General features: G+C 34.2%; 1 protein-coding gene across 3 annotated transcripts in view; it reads left to right on the top strand.

The window, feature by feature from the left end:
- Positions 1-14,235, top strand: part of PTPRG (protein tyrosine phosphatase receptor type G) — a 630,255-nt gene extending 616,020 nt beyond the window's left edge. For all 3 annotated transcript variants that reach the window (XM_036220040.1, XM_036220041.1, XM_016150164.2), the window contains 2 exons: positions 9,633-9,768; positions 10,295-14,235. In XM_036220040.1, the coding sequence (XP_036075933.1) occupies positions 9,633-9,768; positions 10,295-10,441 (283 nt within the window). In that variant the 3' untranslated portion in view covers positions 10,442-14,235. The remainder of the gene's footprint in view (positions 1-9,632; positions 9,769-10,294) is intronic.
- Positions 14,236-21,806: the final 7,571 nt, after the last annotated feature.

Below are 21,806 nucleotides of genomic sequence, written 5' to 3'. Positions count from 1 at the left end.
CAAATTCTCAGTGCATCCATTATGTTCATTAAATTACCAACAACTTTAATAGCATAGATGATAATAAATTTGAAAGTAAAGCTTATTCTTTTATTTTCCTTAAACTACAGATATAACAAAGTGCGTAAAGATTTTCTGCCTAGGTCAGCATCTCCACCTCAAATCCATATTGCTCTCCTGTTTGAAGTAAACCACATTACTGGCTGCTTCCAAAGAGTTCTGTGGTCTTGGAAAATAGTGGCTATTTCAGAATGTTGGCCCGACATAATTACATTAAGAATTAAGGTTAGAAGAGCATTATAGTCAATGTAGTATTTAAATAGCACACAGACCGCCTCAAAATGACTAGGTAGTTGCTACTGGCTATGAAACTTTAGGGTAGGCAGTTATAGCATAAAATTAGGGCCATTTCTGGAGATTTTCTTCCCCACTAAACTGGGTCAGATTTTTAAATTAATTCTGTATCAATTCAGGCCAAATCCTAATGTCGCTGCCCAAGTTATAATAGTGCTCCAAGAAATTAGGTCCTAAAGTCAGTAAGACAGCCAATCTGATAGTTCATGGTAAAGAAAGAGGTAAAGAATAAAACACCACCATGCAAACAATTTCACAATTTATCTGTATTCGTCTTTGGGGCATACTAGTCTTATTCAGAAAATATTCATGATTCTTATTTTATGCCACATGGAGAGTATATCACTTCTGGAATTAATCAAGAGTAGCTGTTCTTAGCCTAAATAATAAAAGAGAAAATCCTAAACTAGTGGATCTACAACTATCTTATACATATCACATAGGTTAGCTGGATTAAAACCACCTAAAGAAATGTGTTTATTCATTTATCCATCCACCATCTTTAGGAGATAAGTGATTCCATAGAAATTACTTTTCTACATTCCTCTAGAGCAACTTTAAAAATTTTAAACAGTTGCTAACTCTAGTGCAATTCTCTGAATACCAGTTACCTCTCAGTTTCCCCTTACCTACTTCTTGTACCTCTAAATATCCCTTCATGATGGCATACAGACACCTTGTATTCCGCTTGTGTAAAACCAAACTAATCATCTTCCAGCCTTCCCCAACCCACCAAGTCTACCCATTCTTTCAAGACACTTTTCAAATCCTTTTGCAGTCTCGCCTAAGTTGACTTTTCCAGCTACCATCCCAAGCTTCCACTGAAGTACTTCCTCCAGGCCTCCCTTCCCCTGCAAATACTGTTTCCTCTAGTGCCCTTTCATTCAACATACAGTTCAAAAGTTTTTCTCTGAAATTGAAGTCAAGTCACTCTGAGATTCTCTAACTCATTTCAGAGGTGATCATCAAAATCCTTAATAGATATCACCTTGCCAATGCCATTCCTGTTTATCATACATTGTAACTATTTGTCCACAGTACCGTCACCCCCACATTGCTGAGACCAGCCATGGTAACTTACTCATCCCAGTCTCCAATAGGTGAAGGCCAATGCCTGGCACATACTGAGTGCTGGGCAGGTATTGTGCTTCAAATTGTGATGGCCTGCATAATTTTAGGGCTCTGTACCCCTATATGAACTTTTCCAGAAAGCCTTGAACTTTGCCTTTTGTTTCATCATTTTGCCTGCTTAAATTCTTCGGTGAGCTATAAAAGCAATTTACAAAGTCTTTTAAGCTCAAAAGTTGATGTGAGCAGACTTGGAGAGAAGACCTGAGAGCTTCTACTGTAAGTCGAAGAGTTTATCTTTTAGTGCTCAAACTTTGTGATATCTATTCAGTCTTCATCTTTTTAACACCACTTTCAGTGTCCTCAGCTGTGTACCAGGTAGGTGAAGTTTCCAGATAAATGATCTAAAGATAAAATTCCTCACCAGAAAGTAAACTGATCTTTCTTGAGGACTGACAGAGTGTAAAAGCAAACTGCTTTATTCGTGACATTCTATATTCACCTGTTTAAGACAGCTCTGTTCAGAGGCTGATCAGTATCATTACTGTCAAATCTTAAAAACAGAGCTTCTATTTCTACAGAAGGGGTTTGGAGATAGGCGTGGTTCTTACACAGTCTCATGAGACAACAGTAGACTAGATATTCACTCACAGAACAAAGAATCGTTTCCTTTGCAAATAATGTTAACTCACTCTGGAAATACATCTATCACCATATGAGATATCATAGTAGGCTAATTTCATTTAACAATTCTCAAAGTGTGATCTGAGGACACCTGGTTAAGGAGGGGGCAGTAGTCTTCAAGCCCCTTCCAGGAGATGAAAGGTCAAAACTATTCTCATAATAATGCAAAGATACCATTTGCCTTGTTCACTCGCAGTCTATCATGAGTATATACTACAGTTTTTCCAGAGCTGCATGATATGGAATGTGTGCTTGCATGGTTTTGTGTTTTTAATACTTTCTCAGTTCTCATTTCTGATAAGTAAATATTCGATAGAGCCCAAAATAAGCAAAACCTCTTTGGGGATTTTTAGTAACTTTTTACTTTAATTTGGTCCTGAGATACTCTATAGGTAATACAAAAATATATGGAATGCTTTCTATAGCAACTGCTACAAAGACACTCACAAATTATAGCTAATTAATTTAATCCTCAAATTTATCCTACTATGAGGGTAATTTTAGAATTCCCTACTCTACATGTGAGAAAATAAGCACAATGACACATATAGTTAGTGTCAGAGCCCAGGCCAGCCACATAATTTCTGGGGTCCAGTGTAAAATGGAAATGCAGGAACCCTTGTCCAAAAATTATTAAGAATTTCCAGATGGAAAGAGCAGAGCTTTAAACTTAAGTGCAGGACCCTTCTGGTTGGGGGACCCACACAGCTGCACGGATGGCAGGCCTGGAAGCTGGCCCTGCCGGAGTCAAACCCAGATCAGTCTGATCCTGCTGAAGAACACCACCTCCCACAGTCAGCACTCCTGCACATGTGTCTTTTTCTCCTCCTGCTTGATTTACTCATTCAGTTACTCAGCTCTGTTTTTTTTTTTTTTCTTTTTAGTTTCAGGTATACAGTGTAGTGATTAGACATTTATATAATTTAGGAAGTGCTCTGCCCCATCACTCTAGCACCCATCTGGCCCTATATCTAGCCATTATAATATTTTAATTTTTAAAGTCGTCTGGAAAGCTTTTGTGTTGCTGTTTCCTCAGGGTTGATACATTTCTAAGCTTTAACTCTGTTTTCCTACTTGCTCTAATAATTTCTAAGGGAAGTATCACTTCACAGTGATAGGGTAATAATTCTGGATTGCATTCTTGGTCATCATTTCTAAAACAATGTCTTAAAAGCAAAACTATAACAATTGTGAGTAGTTATATGAAATAGTAAAAAATATGATTAAATGGGCATAGACATCATACACACTGACTGTACTAGGAACCCCAATGTGTTTTTAAATGAAATAGGCAGAACACTTAAAAATATTACTGTGCATTGGGAACTTAGAGCAGTTTCATTTCTTTTATGATTTCTTTGCAGGATAAGAAGGAAAAGATGAAAATACGTTTGGTTTTTTTCTTAGCAGCATTTCTTAACAAGCATTTCTTTTGAAGAAGTGGTAAATGAACTACCAAAGCCAACATCCTTTAATCCTGCTTAATTCCTAAACTGCTGGAAGAGCATGGCCTTTATTTTTTCAGTCTTTATTTTTTCATATTAATGTTTGCCTTTTAGAAGATGCTTAAAAGTATCTGTGTGTTTGATTGGTTTGTCTTACTTTCTAGTCATGTTCAAACTTTCGTGTTGGTACTTCCTTTTAATTTAGGCTCTTATTTAAGAGTGGCTAAATATAGGAAAGGCCAGACTAATCCCACATGGAGTGCACACTGCATAATAAGATACATAATACCTGACTTGTCTTCTGAATGGCTATGGATAGCTTTAAGAACGAGCTAAAGAAGGGGTGAGGGAGGGAGATCCTGAGTCTAACAGTTACACTAGAAAAGATTAAAGCAAAGGTTAAATTCTTCCCCTCCTGAAAAATGTTAGTACCATGCTAAAATAAGTAGGTAAACTCAGAATCTGAGGGAAGACAAGATGATGAACAGGAACAATAAGTGAATTAGAGTTAATAGAGCAATCATAATAGGATTTTAAACTATGTTCAGGTCTAAAGGAAGTCTGTATGAAATGAATTAAAAACATGTATTGTGCAACAGGAACAAATTAGAGCCTAAGAAATAGAAAAAACAAGAGATGCTAGCAGTAGAACGCACAAAGTTGAAATCAAACAAGGATATAGAAGCTAGATACAGAAGTTCTAACAGATGTCCTAAGTCATGAGCCCATAGAAAGATTAAAGAGGGAGAAATAATGGCTGAGATTTTCTGAGAACTGAATAAAGGATTAAATTCTTAAACTGAATGATCAGGATCCATTCGAACAATAACATTTAAAGAGATTTGAATACTACACTTAACAAAACTGATCTATTAGTGATATATAAACTATGCACCTAAGAGACTATATTGAGAGACCGTAGTATATTCTCTTCAAACATAAATGATTTATTTAGATAAATTGACCATAAATGGAATTTCAGAACATTTCTAAAAAAATGATACCATACAAGGCCACATTCATTGGTCATGATGCATTAATATTAAAAACCAATGAGACCCCAGATCCTCATACCTAAACACTGAAGTCCTTGTATCTAGGATTACTTATTGATAATTCATGGGCTAAAAGGTTACGGAAAATAGGAATTAGAAAAAAACAAAACTAAGTGATAAATGCACTGCATTTCAAAACCTGGTATGATGTAACCAAACTACACTCAAAGAGGAAAAATTATAGTTTATGCTGTGTATATTGGAGAAAAGATTAGTTTCAACTCAAGAGTCCAGAAAAAGAACCAGATAAATCCACAAATAATACAAAGAATTAAAAGCAAACAGTAATAAAATGAGAGCAGAGAAGAGATAGTAAAATTTAAGAAATATAGTCTAAAAAAGAAACCAATTTGGAAAATGGCAAAAAAAATTCACCATTTATCTGCATTTACAACAAAGCATTTGAGAATTATTAATATCCTTAGGTGTAATGATAATGTTTATTTTTTCAAGGCCTTATCTTTTAGAGTTTTATACTAAAATATGAATAAATAATATATTTGGAATTTGCTTCAAAATATATGGGGGAAGAAGTAGAGATGAGACAAGAGTGCCCTTAGGCTGATGATTATTGTAATTTAGTGATGGCTTCTTATACATTTTCTATAAAAAGTTAAAATATATTATAAAGGACAGAACATTTGAAACTATATACTAATTAGTTTTTAAAGGGTTAAAATATATTAAGGGATATAAAATTAAACATTTGAAACTATAATTTTATAGTAATAAATTTTTAACCCTAGATCATAAGCATAATAAATGATACTTTTGGAACATATAGTAGGTGTACTAGTTTCTGTTCTGTGTCGTTCACATGTATCAGCTCGAATATAAGCTCTAGCCATGAGCTATGAGACTTTGGCCAGTTCACCTGAATGTGCCTTGTTTCTTCAACCTCAAAATGGCGATAATAATAGTACCTATACCATAGGACTACTGTAAAAATTAAGTTGGTACATGTAAATATCTAAGAGAGCCTGTCAACATAGTAAGAGCATACTGCATGTTAGTGTTTACTAAGAACTGAATAAAAAGATGAGTTCTCAAGACTGTTGAGGTCCACTAAGTCCTGACAGTCTACATTTGAATAACACACAGAGAGCAGACTTAATATTAACTTGATTTAAAAAAAAAAAAAGGCACCAAAGTGAAAAAGTATGAGCTAAACTAACTAGAATATGGATGCAAAACTCAAAAACTGTCAAATAAAACCCAACATGTTATCAAAAGTAAGATTTATCCCAAGACTGTAGAACTCGTTAAATGTTACCAAAATTTCTCCGTGAATTCAGGACATTTTAAAAGGTGTTTCTAAAAAAAAACGTTAATAGATGTTGAAAAACATACAATAACACCCATTCATAATAGGCCCCCCCCAAAAAAAAAAACACTCAGCAAACTAAAAGTATAAAGCATCCTCTTTAACTTGATCAATGTTATTTATCAGAAGCCTGCAACAAACATTTATTTAATATTAATAACTTAGAAGCATTACCATTAAAGAATATAACATGATGCATCCTTGCAGTCCTAGAATATAAAACTATTGAGGTCCTAACCAACAGTTAAAAGCAAAAGATGTAATAAATGTAAAAGTTGAAAAGAGGCAAAACTGGCATTATTGGCAGATAAAGATGTAGCCAACTTCCTAGAGAAACCACAGATTATTAGAACTTAGAAAGAGTTCTGCTTTGTGACTGGATACAAGTTCACCATATGAAAATCAACTTTCCTATAGTATATCAACTGAAACCAAACAGAAAATGTCATAAGAGTCCATTTTTAGAAGTAACCAACTCTAAAGTACCTAGGAATTCTACTAAAATGAAATTAGCAAAGACTATGAAGAAAATTATAAAATCTCATTGAAAGTCATAAAAGACTTGAATAAATGGAGACGTGTTCATGAACAGAAAAACTCAAAGATGTTAATTTCCTCAGATACATATATTTAATGCCATCTAACCAAATCACAACAAAACATTTTGTGTCCTTGACAATCCAGTTTCAAAATTAATATGAAGTGGATGGGATGGAAAAGTTAGGAGTACTTGGAAATGAGTGTACAAGTGGAAAATGAAATATATCATGTTTGAAGCACTAAAAATAATATGAAACAATAAACTTAGGGATAGCTAAAACTATTGTAGAATCTCGCTTTATCAGCTATCAAGAATTATTACAAACCTATACAAATTAAAACAAATAAATGTGGGAAAATGAAAAAAATAGATAAACTGAAGGGTTAAATTAGAGTTCAGAAACAGGCTTGCATTTATCAGAATTTAGTATATGATAAAAAGGCCACTCAAGTCAATGAGAAAAGATGAGACTATTCATAAAAAATATGTTGAGATAATTGATTTTCCATTGGGAAAATAACTAAAATCGGAACCTAATGTCAAAACAAGAATAAGATTCAGATGAATTCATTAAAAGTAAAAAATAAAATTAGAACAATGTAAAATATTGGGCTAGAGAAAGCATTCTCAAACAAGATTCCAAAAAGAGCCCAAAATGAAAGATTGATAAACTTGATTACATCTAAACTATACATCGGTCTAATAAAAACAACACAACATTAAGAGAAACGAGGGATTGAAAAAAAAATACTTGCAACACATGTCAGATAACATAATTTTATGAATCCATTTAAAAGAGACAAACCTAATAGAAAATGGCCAAAGTATATTAATAGGTAATTTCAGAAGAGGAAATACAGTTGGTTAATAAAAAAAAGGTAGTCAGCTTCTCTGATTATCAAGAAATGCAAATTTTAAAAAACATTAAAAAACAGACTGAGAAGGTATTTGCTTATACATCTGATAAGAGATTAATACCTAAAATAGATAAAGAACTTATACAACTCAACAACAAAAAAATCCAATTAAAAAATGAGCAGAAGTCCTGAACAGTTATTTCTCCAAAGAGAAAATACAGATGGCCGATAGACATATGAAAACATCATCATCAGAGAAATGCAAATTGAAACCACAATGAGGTATCACCTCACATCTGTCAGAATGGCTTCGATCAATAAAGAACAACAAGTGTTGTTGAGGATGTGGAGAAAAGGAAACCCTCATACACTTTGGTGGAACTGCAAATTGGTACAGACACTGTGGAAAACAATCTGGAGGTTTCTCAAAAAATTAAAATAGATATACCTTTTGACTCAGCAATTGCACTTCTGGATATTTATCCAAAGAAAACCAAAACAATAATTTGTAAAGATCTATGCACCCCTATGCTCATGGCAGCATAATTCACAACAGCTAAGATATGAAAGCAACCTAACTGCCCATCAACAGATGATTGGATAAAGAAATTATGGTTCATAGATACAATGGAATATTACTCAGCCATTAAAAAAATGAAATCCTACCATTTGCAACAACATGGACGGACCTAGGGGTGGTTATGCCGAGTGAAGTAAGTCAGACAGAGAAAGATAAATACCATATGATTTCACTTATATGTGGAATCTAAGGAACGAAAAAAAGAAACTAATCAAAGACGCAAATATAGAGGACGGTCTGGGGTCAGCCAAAGGGGAGGAGGGGTAGGAGGCTGGAAGAATGAGGTAAAGGACAAAGAAGTACAAATTAATTGCTAGATGGTCACAAGGTTGGGGAGCATGGCATAGGATTGCAATTAGCATTACTGTAATAGCTAGGTGGAGAGAAAGAGCAAATGGGGGATTGCTTTATAACCTATATAAATCTCTAACCAATGTACTGTATACTTGAAAGTAATAAAATTTAAAAAGAAAACATTAAAATTTTTCACCTACCAGATAGGCAGAAGCATTTAACTTTAAAATGATGAGAAGAAACCAATATTCTCATGCTGGTAGGAGTATAAACGAGTAGCAACCATTTGGGAAAGAAATATGGCAATATCTTTAAAACTGAAAACGAGCATACCTGTGATCTAGCTCTTCTACACATGCCACCACTTCTAATGTGCACAAGATACATGAACAATCTAAATGTCCATCCATAGGGAAATAAGTGAGTCCAGTATGGATGCAGCATCTAAAATGAGCTGGATCAAAATGTACTGATATACCTAAATCTAGAAGGGTTCGTCTAAAAGTTTAACAATTTTTATCCCTAGATAATTTACCTCTAAAGTTAGGGTGGCAGTTAGGAGGCTATTGGTCTTATTTGTATCAAAGATGTAAAACATCTATAATGTTTTAATTTTATATATGAATATTCAGAAACTGCATATTTAATAGTTTTTAACAACACAGTGGGCACAGGGCATCTAAGTTCCAATCTCACTTCTACCAGAAACATCACCTTGAACAAGTTTATTTAATCCATCTGTTTTCTCATCACTAATATGGAAACTAGGTTACTATAAAAAATGTATTTGCCAGTCTGGCTTGATTTAAAAAAAGGGGGGGGGGATATTACTCTTAAAGCCTTTTTTTGTATGTGTGAAACAAAGAGAAACATATTTTTCCAGGAATTTTAAAGAAAGTGCCTTCATTTGGAAAGTTCTACTTAGTGCCAAAAATAATTACTTGATATGGAACCCGTTTTGAGAATTCTCTGACTGCATTTCAGTAATGTATTTTCATTTTTGCTCATATTTTATAACTTTAATTTAGCTGTTTGGAAATTTAAAATTTTTTTTTCAGTCTTTCACCAATAGCCTCTAGTTAAGGTTCTCATTATTTTTCCATTTATATCACCTACCTTGTCCCCAATATCAAATCTTCTGTAGCTCTCTCAAGTCTAATTTTGAACCTCTCATGTCATATTAAATATCAAGCTAAGTATCCAATAAACCATTTTGGGTGAGTTTACATTCATAAACAAATATCACTTTCATCTAAAAATTTAGTCTCTAAATCTCTCCCCCATTCAGTAATTTCATTCATTTTTGTATTCTGGAATAGGTGTCTCTACAATGTACTTAGCTTCTGTGAAAATATGTAATGGTAATTTCATTCCAATATATTCAGTCCCTTAGTAAATCTGAAATAGCATTTTTTTTTTCTTCCCCCAAGGTATGGAGCAGTTTCAGCAGGAATGTTGTGTGCTCTTACCACCCTGTCCCAGCAACTAGAGAATGAAAATGCTGTGGATGTTTTCCAGGTTGCAAAAATGATCAATCTTATGAGGCCTGGAGTATTCACAGACATTGTAAGTACTTTGCTTCTTTATGAAATTTCTGCAACATCAGTTGAAATTCAGGTTCATGCTTTAGAGTAATGGTTCTCAACTGAGATACTTTTTTTGGTTGCCACAAATGGAATTAGAGAAGAAGTACTCTGGCACCTAGTGAGTAGAGCCCAGGGCTATTGCTAACCAACCCGAAATGCATAAGACAGTCTTCCACAGTGAAAGAATTACTGGCCCGAAATGTCAGCAGTGCAGAGGCTGAGAAACTCTGCTTTCTAGAGTATAGTATTCTCATATAGTTATAACACATATTTATGTTAATTTACTATCAATATTGAGAATTAGTTCCAAGCTAACGGAGATCAAAAGGACATGAAGAAGGCATAGGTCTTGGTTATATTCACATGACTTTTAAGTTTCTTAGACAGCATAAATATATATTCCTGTTTCTCTAGTATGTTTTTCACAATTACATTTTTAATTGGTATTTTTACTTTAGATAAAGTGACTAAGCTTTGGCTCAAAGTGTCTTCCTCTTGTTTTTCAGGAACAATACCAATTTGTCTATAAAGCAATGCTTAGCTTGGTCAGCACTAAAGAAAATGGAAATGGTCCCATGACGGTGGACAAAAATGGTGCTGTTCTAATTGCAGATGAATCAGACCCTGCCGAGAGCATGGAATCTCTAGTGTGATCGAAATCCTGGAAGGGCACTTAATTTGTAAAACTTCTGAAGACTGAGAACTTTTTTGAGGCCTTTTTTGCCAGACTCTAGGTTATACAATAACCCAGTTACTTTTTTACACTGATAAAAGTTTTGATATTTATTTTTTGCCATTTTAAGTCTTAATGGTATTCTACTGAGCATTTGCACCTCTGTTCATTTCACCCAGTGGAACGCAGTTTTACCTAGTTTGCACTATATGATCAGTGTTACTGCCTATAATCTAATACTAAAGCATACCCTGATGTGACATTCCATAACAACATACATGCTACTTTTTAGTTCAGTACAGTGAAGGACTTTGTTATGACAGTGAATCTTGATTTTATTATTATTGCTAAACTGTTGCATTCTACTAGCAGGCAATGCTGTATTTTTTCCTCAGTCCTACTCTCCTCTTTTCCTTTAGACATTGTTCAATACTGTATGCCTTCTACATTTTAATGGAGTGGATGAGCATTGTTTTCTTTTAAAGACTAGCAGGTAATTGGGAGCTATTAAGAAGGTCTGTCGACATCATGGCCTTGAAACAGTCCCATTTATGATGGTGAAGATATCCATTAAGAAGTTAGAAGATTTACGAGTTGCTTCATGTGAACATCACTTATTAGTTACAAACTTATATTCATAGCTTTAAAAAAAAAATGCCCAATTGTGTCAAAATAAAGATATCTCTGTATTACAGTTTTCACAGTAGCTATGTGGACAGTGTGTGTTATTTCCATTTTGACTCTGTGAAATAGCTACACCTAAAATCAGGGCTATCTTTTACAATAGAGAGATGGCAATATTTTACACAACTCAGTTATGAAACCCACTAGTGACTCCCCATTAATGCTTCTTGGTTTTTAATAGCATACTGCACAGCAGGTGGAATAATGAAAATATTACAGGGGTGTAATTTTGAAATTTGTCCTCTAATATCCCTATTACTCATATAACAATCTCATAAAAACTACCTATACAGTTAACATTCTTTTCTTTCCTTTTTGCCAAATGTTTCATGATAAATCTCATAATGACATACATTCTTCTACTTAGGATTAAATTGAAAATACTGTATTCGCAAAAGTCTTAGGACTATCTAGACTCCCACACATGGATAAATCTGATTTGGAGAGAGAAAATTACAATCTTGAATAAAAGGTGATAGCTACATTTTCAAATAGTTTTTAAGAGAGAGGTGGCTTTGTGTGCTTTTGTGTAGTTTAGCCTCAAGAACAGATACACTTCAGTAAAAGAGGCTGAAAATCATTACACAGCCCAAGGAAGTTATTTGGTTTAGCCTCTGAGCCATACTCACCCCACAGTACATAATGGAAAAATTAAGAGCATTAATAAGGAATTTCAGTTCCTTATTTTCAGTTAGAAAAATAAGCTACTTACTGAGATCTGTTTCTTCCAGTGCCTATGCTTTTGAGGAACAACTTCTATCAGAAGTGAAATCACCACCGGAACTGGGCCTGGAAGAATAAAGGGATTTTGGCTATTTTTTATGTCAATAAACTTCAACAAAAAGTCCACACTGGCTATTATACTATCTGGGTAGGCATTAGAACATTGATGATCATCAGCACTGAAGTTCTATTTACCTTGAGTTGACTTTCTGTGAAGTTTGTCAGAATGGTGCTGAAGGACCAAAGCTGCTCAAGGAAGAGAGAGGCTGCAGGCCGAGGCCAGGAGTTCCAAAGCATAGGCCAGACCAATGGCATTTTCATCAACCACATAACTTGCCAAGGTTAGGTTAATCTCACTTTTTGTTACATAGATTCAGCAACATAGAATAGTCTGCTGTTCACAAACGATAGGCTAGGCTTGCTAAAAGGTGTGCAAGTTAGCAAAGTGTGCTAAACTGTATGTGTTAGACAACAGAGACACCTTTATAGGCCCTCTGCTCCCATCAGAAGCTCTACCTAATACTTCAAGAAAAAAGCTTGAACATAGGAACACTACAACTGCCATAAGGCTAAAGGGAATCAGGAAGGTAAAGGTTTCAGATCATGGCAAGAGCTAGATCATTTTAGTCAGTTAAGTAGGTTAGTTTGACTGTATAGAGTATTGATGTGTGCTAACTCTTTCCAGTAGTTGGCACAGTGGACTTGACTTTCAGAAGTAATGTTTAAGTTGGGGTTCATGGTCCCTCAATAATTTCCCTCAGTAATTTTTTCTTAATATAAAAGAAAACATTGATTAGAAGACTCATAACAAGCATTTCCTTCTGTGCTATTTACAGAAGGCTCAATTCATGGAAATTCATACCCTCCAACACAATTCTGTGACCATCTCTTACATGGGCTTCAGAATCATGATAAAGGAAAGAGATAGCTAGTAAATAGAATAGAAACATTACAAGGATGGTTTATAAGTCGTCTGCGAGACAACAGTGTGTCTATAGCGGGCCTGAACCAAAGTCTACAAATCCTGACCCACTGACCTATGAGCAATTGCTATTTGTCCATCTTGCCAAAGTAATCCAAACACGCTTCACTGAGGGTATATTCAGCAGTTCCTCACTCTCACCACAGAGTGTGTCCTCACTATTATTCTTAATTTGTTATTGGCAGAAACAAGCTTGCATCTTTCCAGAGGCAGAGTTTCAAAGATGGTGTTTTCTTTGAGACATAAGCACATTGCTTAACTCCATAACAAGGTTATTACCACTTGCACTCAGGGGGAAAGGAAATAGTTATTGCAAATTAATGTGTGCTATTTTATAAAATAAGCTTATTGGGTTGTATGAATTTAGCTCTAGGCGAACAGAATGCACACGTCATACAAAATTGAACTGTAATGATCAGACCAAGTGGCCATGCTGGACATCAAAGAAAAGACACTTTATTTCCATCAGGAAAACTCTTTCTTGCATCCAAAAGCCACAATATTTCTTACATAAAAAAGTTAACTTCTGAATTTCAAGAAAAATAAGATTAATTGAATTGGTTTTTCTTATTTTTATGTCTTGGAGCGTTTAGAAGTCTGTTTCAAGTGGAAGAATCTAGCAAGATCAGAGAAGGTTATGGTGTTCAAGGTCTGGCTGTTGGAGTTTTCAGCCCAGAGTGACATGTTTAAATCAACAGATACCCTTAATTATTTTTTAATGACACAGCACAATTGCCTTGTTATGAATTTTTCTTAAATGCATATATACTGTATTTAAAAATTAAAATATAGATACCAATTTACCAAAGATACATAATACTAATTCTAAGCAAAAAATAATAAGAAGAAAAACCCAAACACATCATAATTTAAGAAATAATCAAAATGTAGTTTGTCTTAAGAATTTAGCAGTTATACTGGAAAATGCATTTTGACTCCTGTGTTCTAAAGTTTATGTTCAAATGGTGCCAGTGGATTTTTATATGAAGGGAAAATGCCTGCTTTTTTTTAACAGCTGAATTTCACTTACCCCTTTGCGCTTTTTCTTAGTTGCCATTTAACATACAATATTGGCTTTATTTATCTCTAGAAAGAAGGCATGCTCCAGATAAGAAGGAATTGTAATAATGATATTTGGCCTCTACTTTGTCTTAGCTGTTAAACTGTTTTTAGTATTTTTGTTAAATATTTGCAAAGGGAAGCATTTTCTACAGAGGATAATTAATTTCAAGAAAAAATATCTTGAGTTTTAAGAAATAAACATCTCCAGAAAAGGAGACAGCTGATTTTATAAAATGTTGCAACTCTCCAACATTTGGGGTAGTGACTCCTTTTTAGTTAGGACATTTAAAACTAGCAAGCAGCCATTGTTTCTAAAAAAAAAAGAAAAAAAAAAAAAAGACTCAGCCTACATGTTGTTTTGTGTTTCTTTCACTTCATCTCGAAATAGCTAAAATCATTAAAATTGTAAATATTCTGTTGCTTGGAATAAGCATCTTCTGGGAATTTGTATCTATGGTATATAATCATAGAATTTTATATTTTCATATAAAGCTAATTTTTTTCTAGTTTCAACTTTGTCAGTTTTGTTTTTGTTTTGTGTGGTGGATATGTGAATTCAACTTTCTGTGTATTAAAGTAGCAAGAACCATCTTTGCATTCCAAAAGAATCCAACGTGTTATTTCTTCGAGACAGTGATTGTGAAAGTTGGGTTTTCGTTTTTAATTCCATTGGCCATTTGTGCAATAGGAATTAAACATAGTCACTGAATACATTTGTTGCATTGACCCATTTGGAAAAAGTGGTTTTTAAGAAAAAAAAAAATCGATCAGGGGGAAGGGGTTTTGTAACCTGAAATTTTTCCCTTTTTTTCTTCTGTTTAAAAATATATCAAATCATTCTATTATAGTGTTATTTAATATGTAAATTGTATTGCTATACATAAAATAAAGTATGGTTTTTGATGTATTCATTAGTGCTGAGCATTTCTATGAAAATATCTGTATCCAATAAAATCAGGTTACTAGTCTCTAATAGATCACATTTGTACTCACTGATCCTTCATCTTAGTTTTACCTGCATACTGAATCAAACTTTATTCACTTTATTAGTCTGCTGCTGAGAATTACTATTTCCCCCAGTGTATCAACTGGATTTGTAGCAACTTCTCCCTTTTAATATGTACTGTGAAGGATATATCCTGGAAAGACTTTTGGAGAATCTACAAAATATACAGGATCACTACAATTGTTTCTACTTACAAGGAATTCTGACATTTCCAAACAGGGGTCCCAAAATTGTCAGCTTTGATCTGCCATTCTCTGTGAACTTTTAGTGGCCTCGCATCCAGGAATTCGACTCTGTACCAGGGCTCCAGTTTTTTCCACAGAAAGAAGAGCTGATATTTCATTCTCCCTAAGAAAGTGAGAATTTAAGAAACAGCATATTAATCTTTTCCAGTGATATCTGAAAGACCAATTTCAGTACAGAACAAATCTCTATAACCTAGCTCTTCTCAAATTACACCCATGCGAACTCGATACAGAGTATACCAGAGGTCACAGATCGATGGCCTGTGGATTGTATTTATTCTACAGTTATATTTTATTTGGCCCATAATTTTTAAAATTCATATTAGTAACCAATATTTTAAAAATGAAAATTTACATTAAAATTCAGATTTCAAGCTCCTTTCAAAAACTTGGGTAGTATGACAATACCACGCTCATGTTCTCACACAGCAATAACAAGCTAGAGAGGAGGAGCAGCAGTTGGTTGCCCCTTTTAGGTGAGGCACAAACTCTCCAGTTCACTAGAGTCTATATCTCTTCCATCACCTTGTCTGCCCATCGTCAATTGTTGCAATAACCTGCCTGGATCCTATAAGCAGTTGCACAAGAATTTTGAGACCATCTCCCATCTTAGGCTGGTAAACCAACAACCAAGAGCAGCAACTGTGACTGTTCAAAATAATTAACGAATCAGTTCTCTACTCCATGGCTTTTACTGTCCAGAATATAAGGTTAGACAAGGAAGCTTCATTTCTGCCACCAAGAATGCGGCAAAGAAACAAGTACAAAAAACCACTGACCAAAACTCTATTTTCTAACAGTTAATTTAGGCTGTTAAGAACTTTAAGATTTAAAAACAAGACAGGATTAAAGACACTGGCTTCGTTTCTGCCTGTGTTGGTGAAACAGCATACGGCACTAGAAGATAGGAACTAGAAGTTGGGAACCAGCAAGCTTAACTGGTTTTTGTGATTATGTAGTTTGGCAGGAAGATGATTAGACCGGCAGTTTATTTTAATCTAATAATCACGTGTTACTTAAAAATTGAAAAATGGGAAATTAACATCTGATTTGTGGTCATTTGAAGTAATTCAACTTCTATGGTTAACTGTTCTATAAATTTATTATCTTCCCTTCCCCACGGTACTTCTTCTGCAGGGGGTAAAGTCAAGCTTTGTGGCAAAGCCAATGAGCATTGCAAAGCTTAGGATGATGACATTCTAAATAGTAAATATCTTTAGCATTCTATTAGAATTCATTCCTTTAGCATTTGCTAAACATCTACCATAGGCCACATATTACACTCTGTACAAAATGTAAAGTTGTTGGCAGAGGCATTTCAAGTCAAATTTTAAAGATTACGATTTAACCTTAAAAATTAGTCTTCAATTTATGCAAAAATACTTGGCACAATAGAGATGATTTTTAGGGAAAGAGTGAAAAAGACAATTGTTCACCGTTGTGATCAGACAAGTATAACCTGTAACCATCGATGTTCCCTAACTTATAAACTGTGTTCGCAAAATTCTGTTTATTCTGCATTAAATTTCTTACTGGAACATAGCATTTTCCCATAAAGAAAAAGAAATCATTAAAGAATGAGAACTATGAAGTCAAATAGCCTAGGGTTCCAGTCAATTCTGCCACTTCACGGAACAGAATGGCCCAGTAATTTAATGGATGATTTGGGGCAAGTTACTTCACTTTTCTACGTGGTGTTTTCACTTATCTATAAAACAGAGAAACGAGTTTTGCCTCATCAGACTGCTCTGAGGAGTGAATGAGGTAATGTATGCAAAGCTCTTGTAAGACTCAGTTAATATTAGCCATTATAACTATCCCATTACCTTGTTTTATTTTTTTTTAATTGCTTACCTGACCTCTTGTCAATCATGAAACAAAAAGTCTACTACTTTAGCTTGCCCAATTAAATACCAGTACTGAAATATTTCCTTTGCTGATGAGGAAGCTCATCACATAAAATTAGATTCAAGATGAGGATGAAGTGGAAAAATCAGAGCAATCCATATATTCTATTGTCTAGAAATGAGTGGCAGAAACATAGACTGGACAAGCACGCAATGCCTCAAACCCTGAGTATTTCTCTTCTAATGGTTTCAATCTCTCAGTGTTCCAAAAAAGTTTTTTTTTTCCCCTAAGGAAAAGTTTCATAAATTCAAAAAAGTAAAACAGAAGTCTTCATAATATTTGTTAGTGTCAAACACCAAGTGCAGAATATTGTGTAGTACTATGACAAAGATGAGCATTGTTTCTATCACTAGCCACAGTGCCCTAGCTCAGCTCCCAAACCATATCGACTAATATAAACTGCGATCATTCCTTTATCCTCAGATGACTTTTATCTTCCGTATCATCTCACACTACTTTCAACATATCACTGTCATTATCAACCATCATCTTTCCTCACTCTAGGCCTAGCTGGCCTCTTTAGCTGCACACTATTGTACTGTGAAGAAGTGGCCATAGATTAGAGACATTTTCTGTTCTTAAAGCCTAATAAGTACATTATTTCAGAGTATCTCACTACATAAATAAGATTATCTGTTTCCTCTGCCAAAGCGTTTTTGATTGTTGAAGAAATGATTAGAATAAATTAAGGTTATCTTAGAACTCGCTGTATTTTAATAAATTAAAATATGTATTCTAATATTCTCTATATTTTAATAAATTAAAATTTATTCCAATATCTATATTTTAATAAATTAAAATATGTATTCTAATATATTAACATATGACTCATAAATCCTATAAATGTTTCCAAAATTGGTCATTCAAAAAATAATATGGGTTGATCTTTTTATAATATTAGGTATGAAAATAATTTTTCATGAAAGATACACAATAATCATGTGAAATTAAACTCATCATTAATACTATTTATTAAGATACCTCTTGTTGGGACAAAATTCTCACATTACTTAAGACTATCTGACTGGATTTTGTGTAAAAACATCCCAGCAGGTTGCATAGGATTCTTTACCTTTAAGCTTTCACCATACCAATCATCAGATATTCTGTATTAGAAAAAGCACGTCCTATTTCTCCCCTTCATATTCTTAAATGCCTCCTGTGAGAGCATGAATATGAGCACCCAGACTGTGTAGTTCCAAAACTATCCCTTGGCTTTGAAAAATTATCCAGGCTTTTAAAACTGATAAAGGAATCCTTGCTGTTCTCAAAAAAGTTTAGGCCTAAATATCTCCTCAAATTCTAAACAGCACTGAGGAAAACATAAAATGCTGCAGCAGCTAACCCCATCTTCATCTCCCTCAATAGCTCCCCTTTTGTTCAGTGTTATAAAATTTTTCTGGGTCTGATGCCTAGGTAACGCATGTCTCTAAGGAAGGGTATGCACCGGAGCAAGTGGATTATGGCCACTCAGCTGGCAGTAACTGTAGTCTGTTTTTTAGCCTCCCTATCATATTCTCTATAATGAAAGGCATGGTTTTGTGCACTGCAAAAACACTCCAAATAGATCTACAGAAGGTATATACACTGCAAAAACATTCCAAATAGATATACAGATGGTCCCTGAACTTTATGGCTTACTATGACACCTTCGCCGACAACCAAAGAAGGTACTTATATTAAAAAAAAAAAAAAAAAAAAAAAAAAAAAACCTTAAAAGAACTTGCTGTCCCATCCCGATGATTCAGGCAAAAACAAACTAAAAATCTTATCAGTTTCCCTGCATCTGAAATTCATAATTATTACCTCCCCCTTGATACAGCAGAAGTATCCTTCCTCCTATATAAGACTATCTCTTGTATCTTCCAGAAATTGTAGGTGGCCCATGCCTTCTTGTTCTTCCAAAGACCTTGTGTAATTAGCCTCCCTCTCACTTGATTCAGATATTTTCTCTTTCTCTACTGAACCATTAGGTGTGGTATGTAAATTTGCTCTATTATCCTTGACTTGGGAAAACTTGATGCCAAGCCTCCTTTGACTACTATTTCATTTTGCTGTTTCACTGTGACTATAAAACTTCTTGAGAGTTGTCACGAGATCCATTCCTTTCTTTCCTTCTCAACTTAAGTTGGGGTTCATTTACCATCATCCCAAAATTCTTTGCAAATTCTCCAAATACCTTGTTCTTTACCATCAACTCCACTAATTTGTCAGCAATTGACCACACCAATTTCTTCTTTCAGTACTCAATAAATGTTTACACACCAGTCACTATGTACCAGGAGGTGTTCTAGATGCTAGGGATAAATAAAGTAGTTCACAAAGTAAAGTCCTCGGCCTCATGGAACTTACAGCTGACAGATAACAAATACATAAGTAATGTTTAATATAATGCCAGGTAAAAAGGCAAAAAGGAAAAACTAAATCAGACAGGGGACAGAGTAGTGAGGGATGACAGATAAAGTGGTCAGGCCTTATCTTCTAAGCAAAAACACAGTTTAGACATAGAACAGCTCTTTGTTCTGTGAGTTTTCTTTTGATGTCTCTTACTCACTGATAAACAAGGTTCTAAGATCCAGCTGGGGTTTGAAAACTGTGGCTCCAATAGGTACTTCCGGAGAGTGAAAACTACTCAGAGTTTGAAGGTAGGATTTTTTTTCTACCTCAAGATCTGCTATTTCTCAAGCCTCCATTGTTGGATTCAGTTCATATCAACAACCTCTAAATGCTGGCAGGCCCCAGGCTTCTGTTAAAGTAGCTCATATTTTTTTCCATTTACAGCATCTGTCATTCCATCCAATCCCATAGAATTAAATATTCTTATATGCCAATAAGAACCAATGTTTATATCACTAGTTCCAACCTATATCCTGAACTCCACATTAATATCCAATTGAATAATGAACATCACCATTAGTATGTCTAATAAGGATTCCAAACTTAACATGACAAAAGTACAACTCTGATTTTTTTCCCCCCTTCTGCTCTTTCCCTGGTCTTCTACTATCGAAGTAAACAGCAGCAGCATGAACTCAGGTAGTCAAGTTAAAAATCTAGCTATCTTGATTTCTGTTTATTTATTGCCATTTAAAAATACGAAGCTGCTTGGTATTATTAGTCAATAAGTCAATACAAAATAAAACCACAATGAAATATATTTATCAGAATAAGTGAACTTGAAGATAGGTTAATAGATGTGAGCCAAATGAAATAAGAGAAAAAGAGCAAACAAAAACACTACAAAAATAATCTAAGTGCTGTGGGAGACATTAAATGATATATGTACATATAAAATATATAATATATAATTATGTATAATACATCATCACATATTACATATTTATATATAATTATATCTATATAATTGGAATCCCCTAAGGAAAAGAAAGAGAGAAAGAGGGAGAAAAAAATATTTCAGAAAGTAATTGCTAAGATTTTCCAATATTAATGACACCAAACCACAGATCCTAATAGTTTAGAGAACACCAAGCAGGATGAATGTATTTTAAAAAAAAAAAAATCACATCTAGGCATATCATATTCAAACTGCAGAAAACCAAAGTTAAAGAAGAAACGAAAGATACATATTACCTAAAAGGGAGGAAGGTAAGAATTACAGTCAACTTCTGGTCATAAATCGTGCAAACCATAAGGCAACAGAATGACATATATAAAATGTTGAGAGAAGAAATCTGTCAACCCAAAACTCAATATCCAGTAAGGTTATTCTTCCAAAATTATTTATGTATTGATAAAACATATTTTCTATTTAGAGCCATACTCTTAACTGCGATTTTTATTTTCCAAATTTTCAAAGTCGACACTTGATATAGGTATATTTTCCTAGTGACATTCCACAAATATGATTTAATGATAGCCTAATTAAAAGCTGTTAATGTATTTTGTTTAGGGAAAAGTTTAGGAGATCAGTACACCCTCTATGTAAAATTACTGAGTAAAAACTGAGTTAAAATAGCAGCAGGAATGCTATTGTATTATCATAATTATCCTTTGCCATTAAGTAAGATTATGTTACTTTGTTAATGAGTCCAGTAGACCACAAAAAACTACACTCAGATTCACGTCTACATTATGCAAGAGAAGCATAAATCAAAAAGAAAAGATGAAATCTGTTATTGGAGAATTACCAGTGTAAAAAAGAACAAAAAAAATGAACAAAACAAAACAAAACAAACAAACAAAAAAACAACCCACAACAGCAAAGTATCCAAAGAAATGAGTTTGCATCATGCAGGCTATGTGCAAGCCACACGTGATATGGAGCAAAAGGAATAAAAGACAATACGTTTAACAGATGTATTCAAAAACAGTTTTAGAGAATGGAAGTACAAAGCTGTGTTAATTAAACTCTCTTAAAAATCAACCAAGTCCTCCTTAGAACATTTAATAGCTCTCTTTCTGAATCATATCAAATGTCAACTCTTAATTTAAAGATATCATCACTCCTTCCTTTACTACAGTTATCTAGTCACTTATCTGACACCTATTCAATTCACACCTTTGCTCTGGTAAGTCCAATCTATTCACTCACTGATCCACCAACATACTGTTTCATTCCTACACTTAGACATTTACCCATCACTCCCCTCACTTGAAACGCCCTCTCCTTTACTCCCACCCAATGCTCAGATGATGACTTTCTCCTGGAAACTGTTTGACTAGTTAGACTGTAACTTTTAATAATAAGATGAGCCACTTTGTTCTTGTACTCTTG

The sequence above is a fragment of the Rousettus aegyptiacus genome, unplaced genomic scaffold, assembly GCF_014176215.1.
Source record: "Rousettus aegyptiacus isolate mRouAeg1 unplaced genomic scaffold, mRouAeg1.p scaffold_m13_p_4, whole genome shotgun sequence".
NCBI classification, from domain to species: Eukaryota; Metazoa; Chordata; class Mammalia; order Chiroptera; family Pteropodidae; genus Rousettus; species Rousettus aegyptiacus.
The sequence above is the reverse complement of the archived record's forward strand: the minus strand, read 5'-3'. Positions and strand labels throughout refer to the sequence as shown.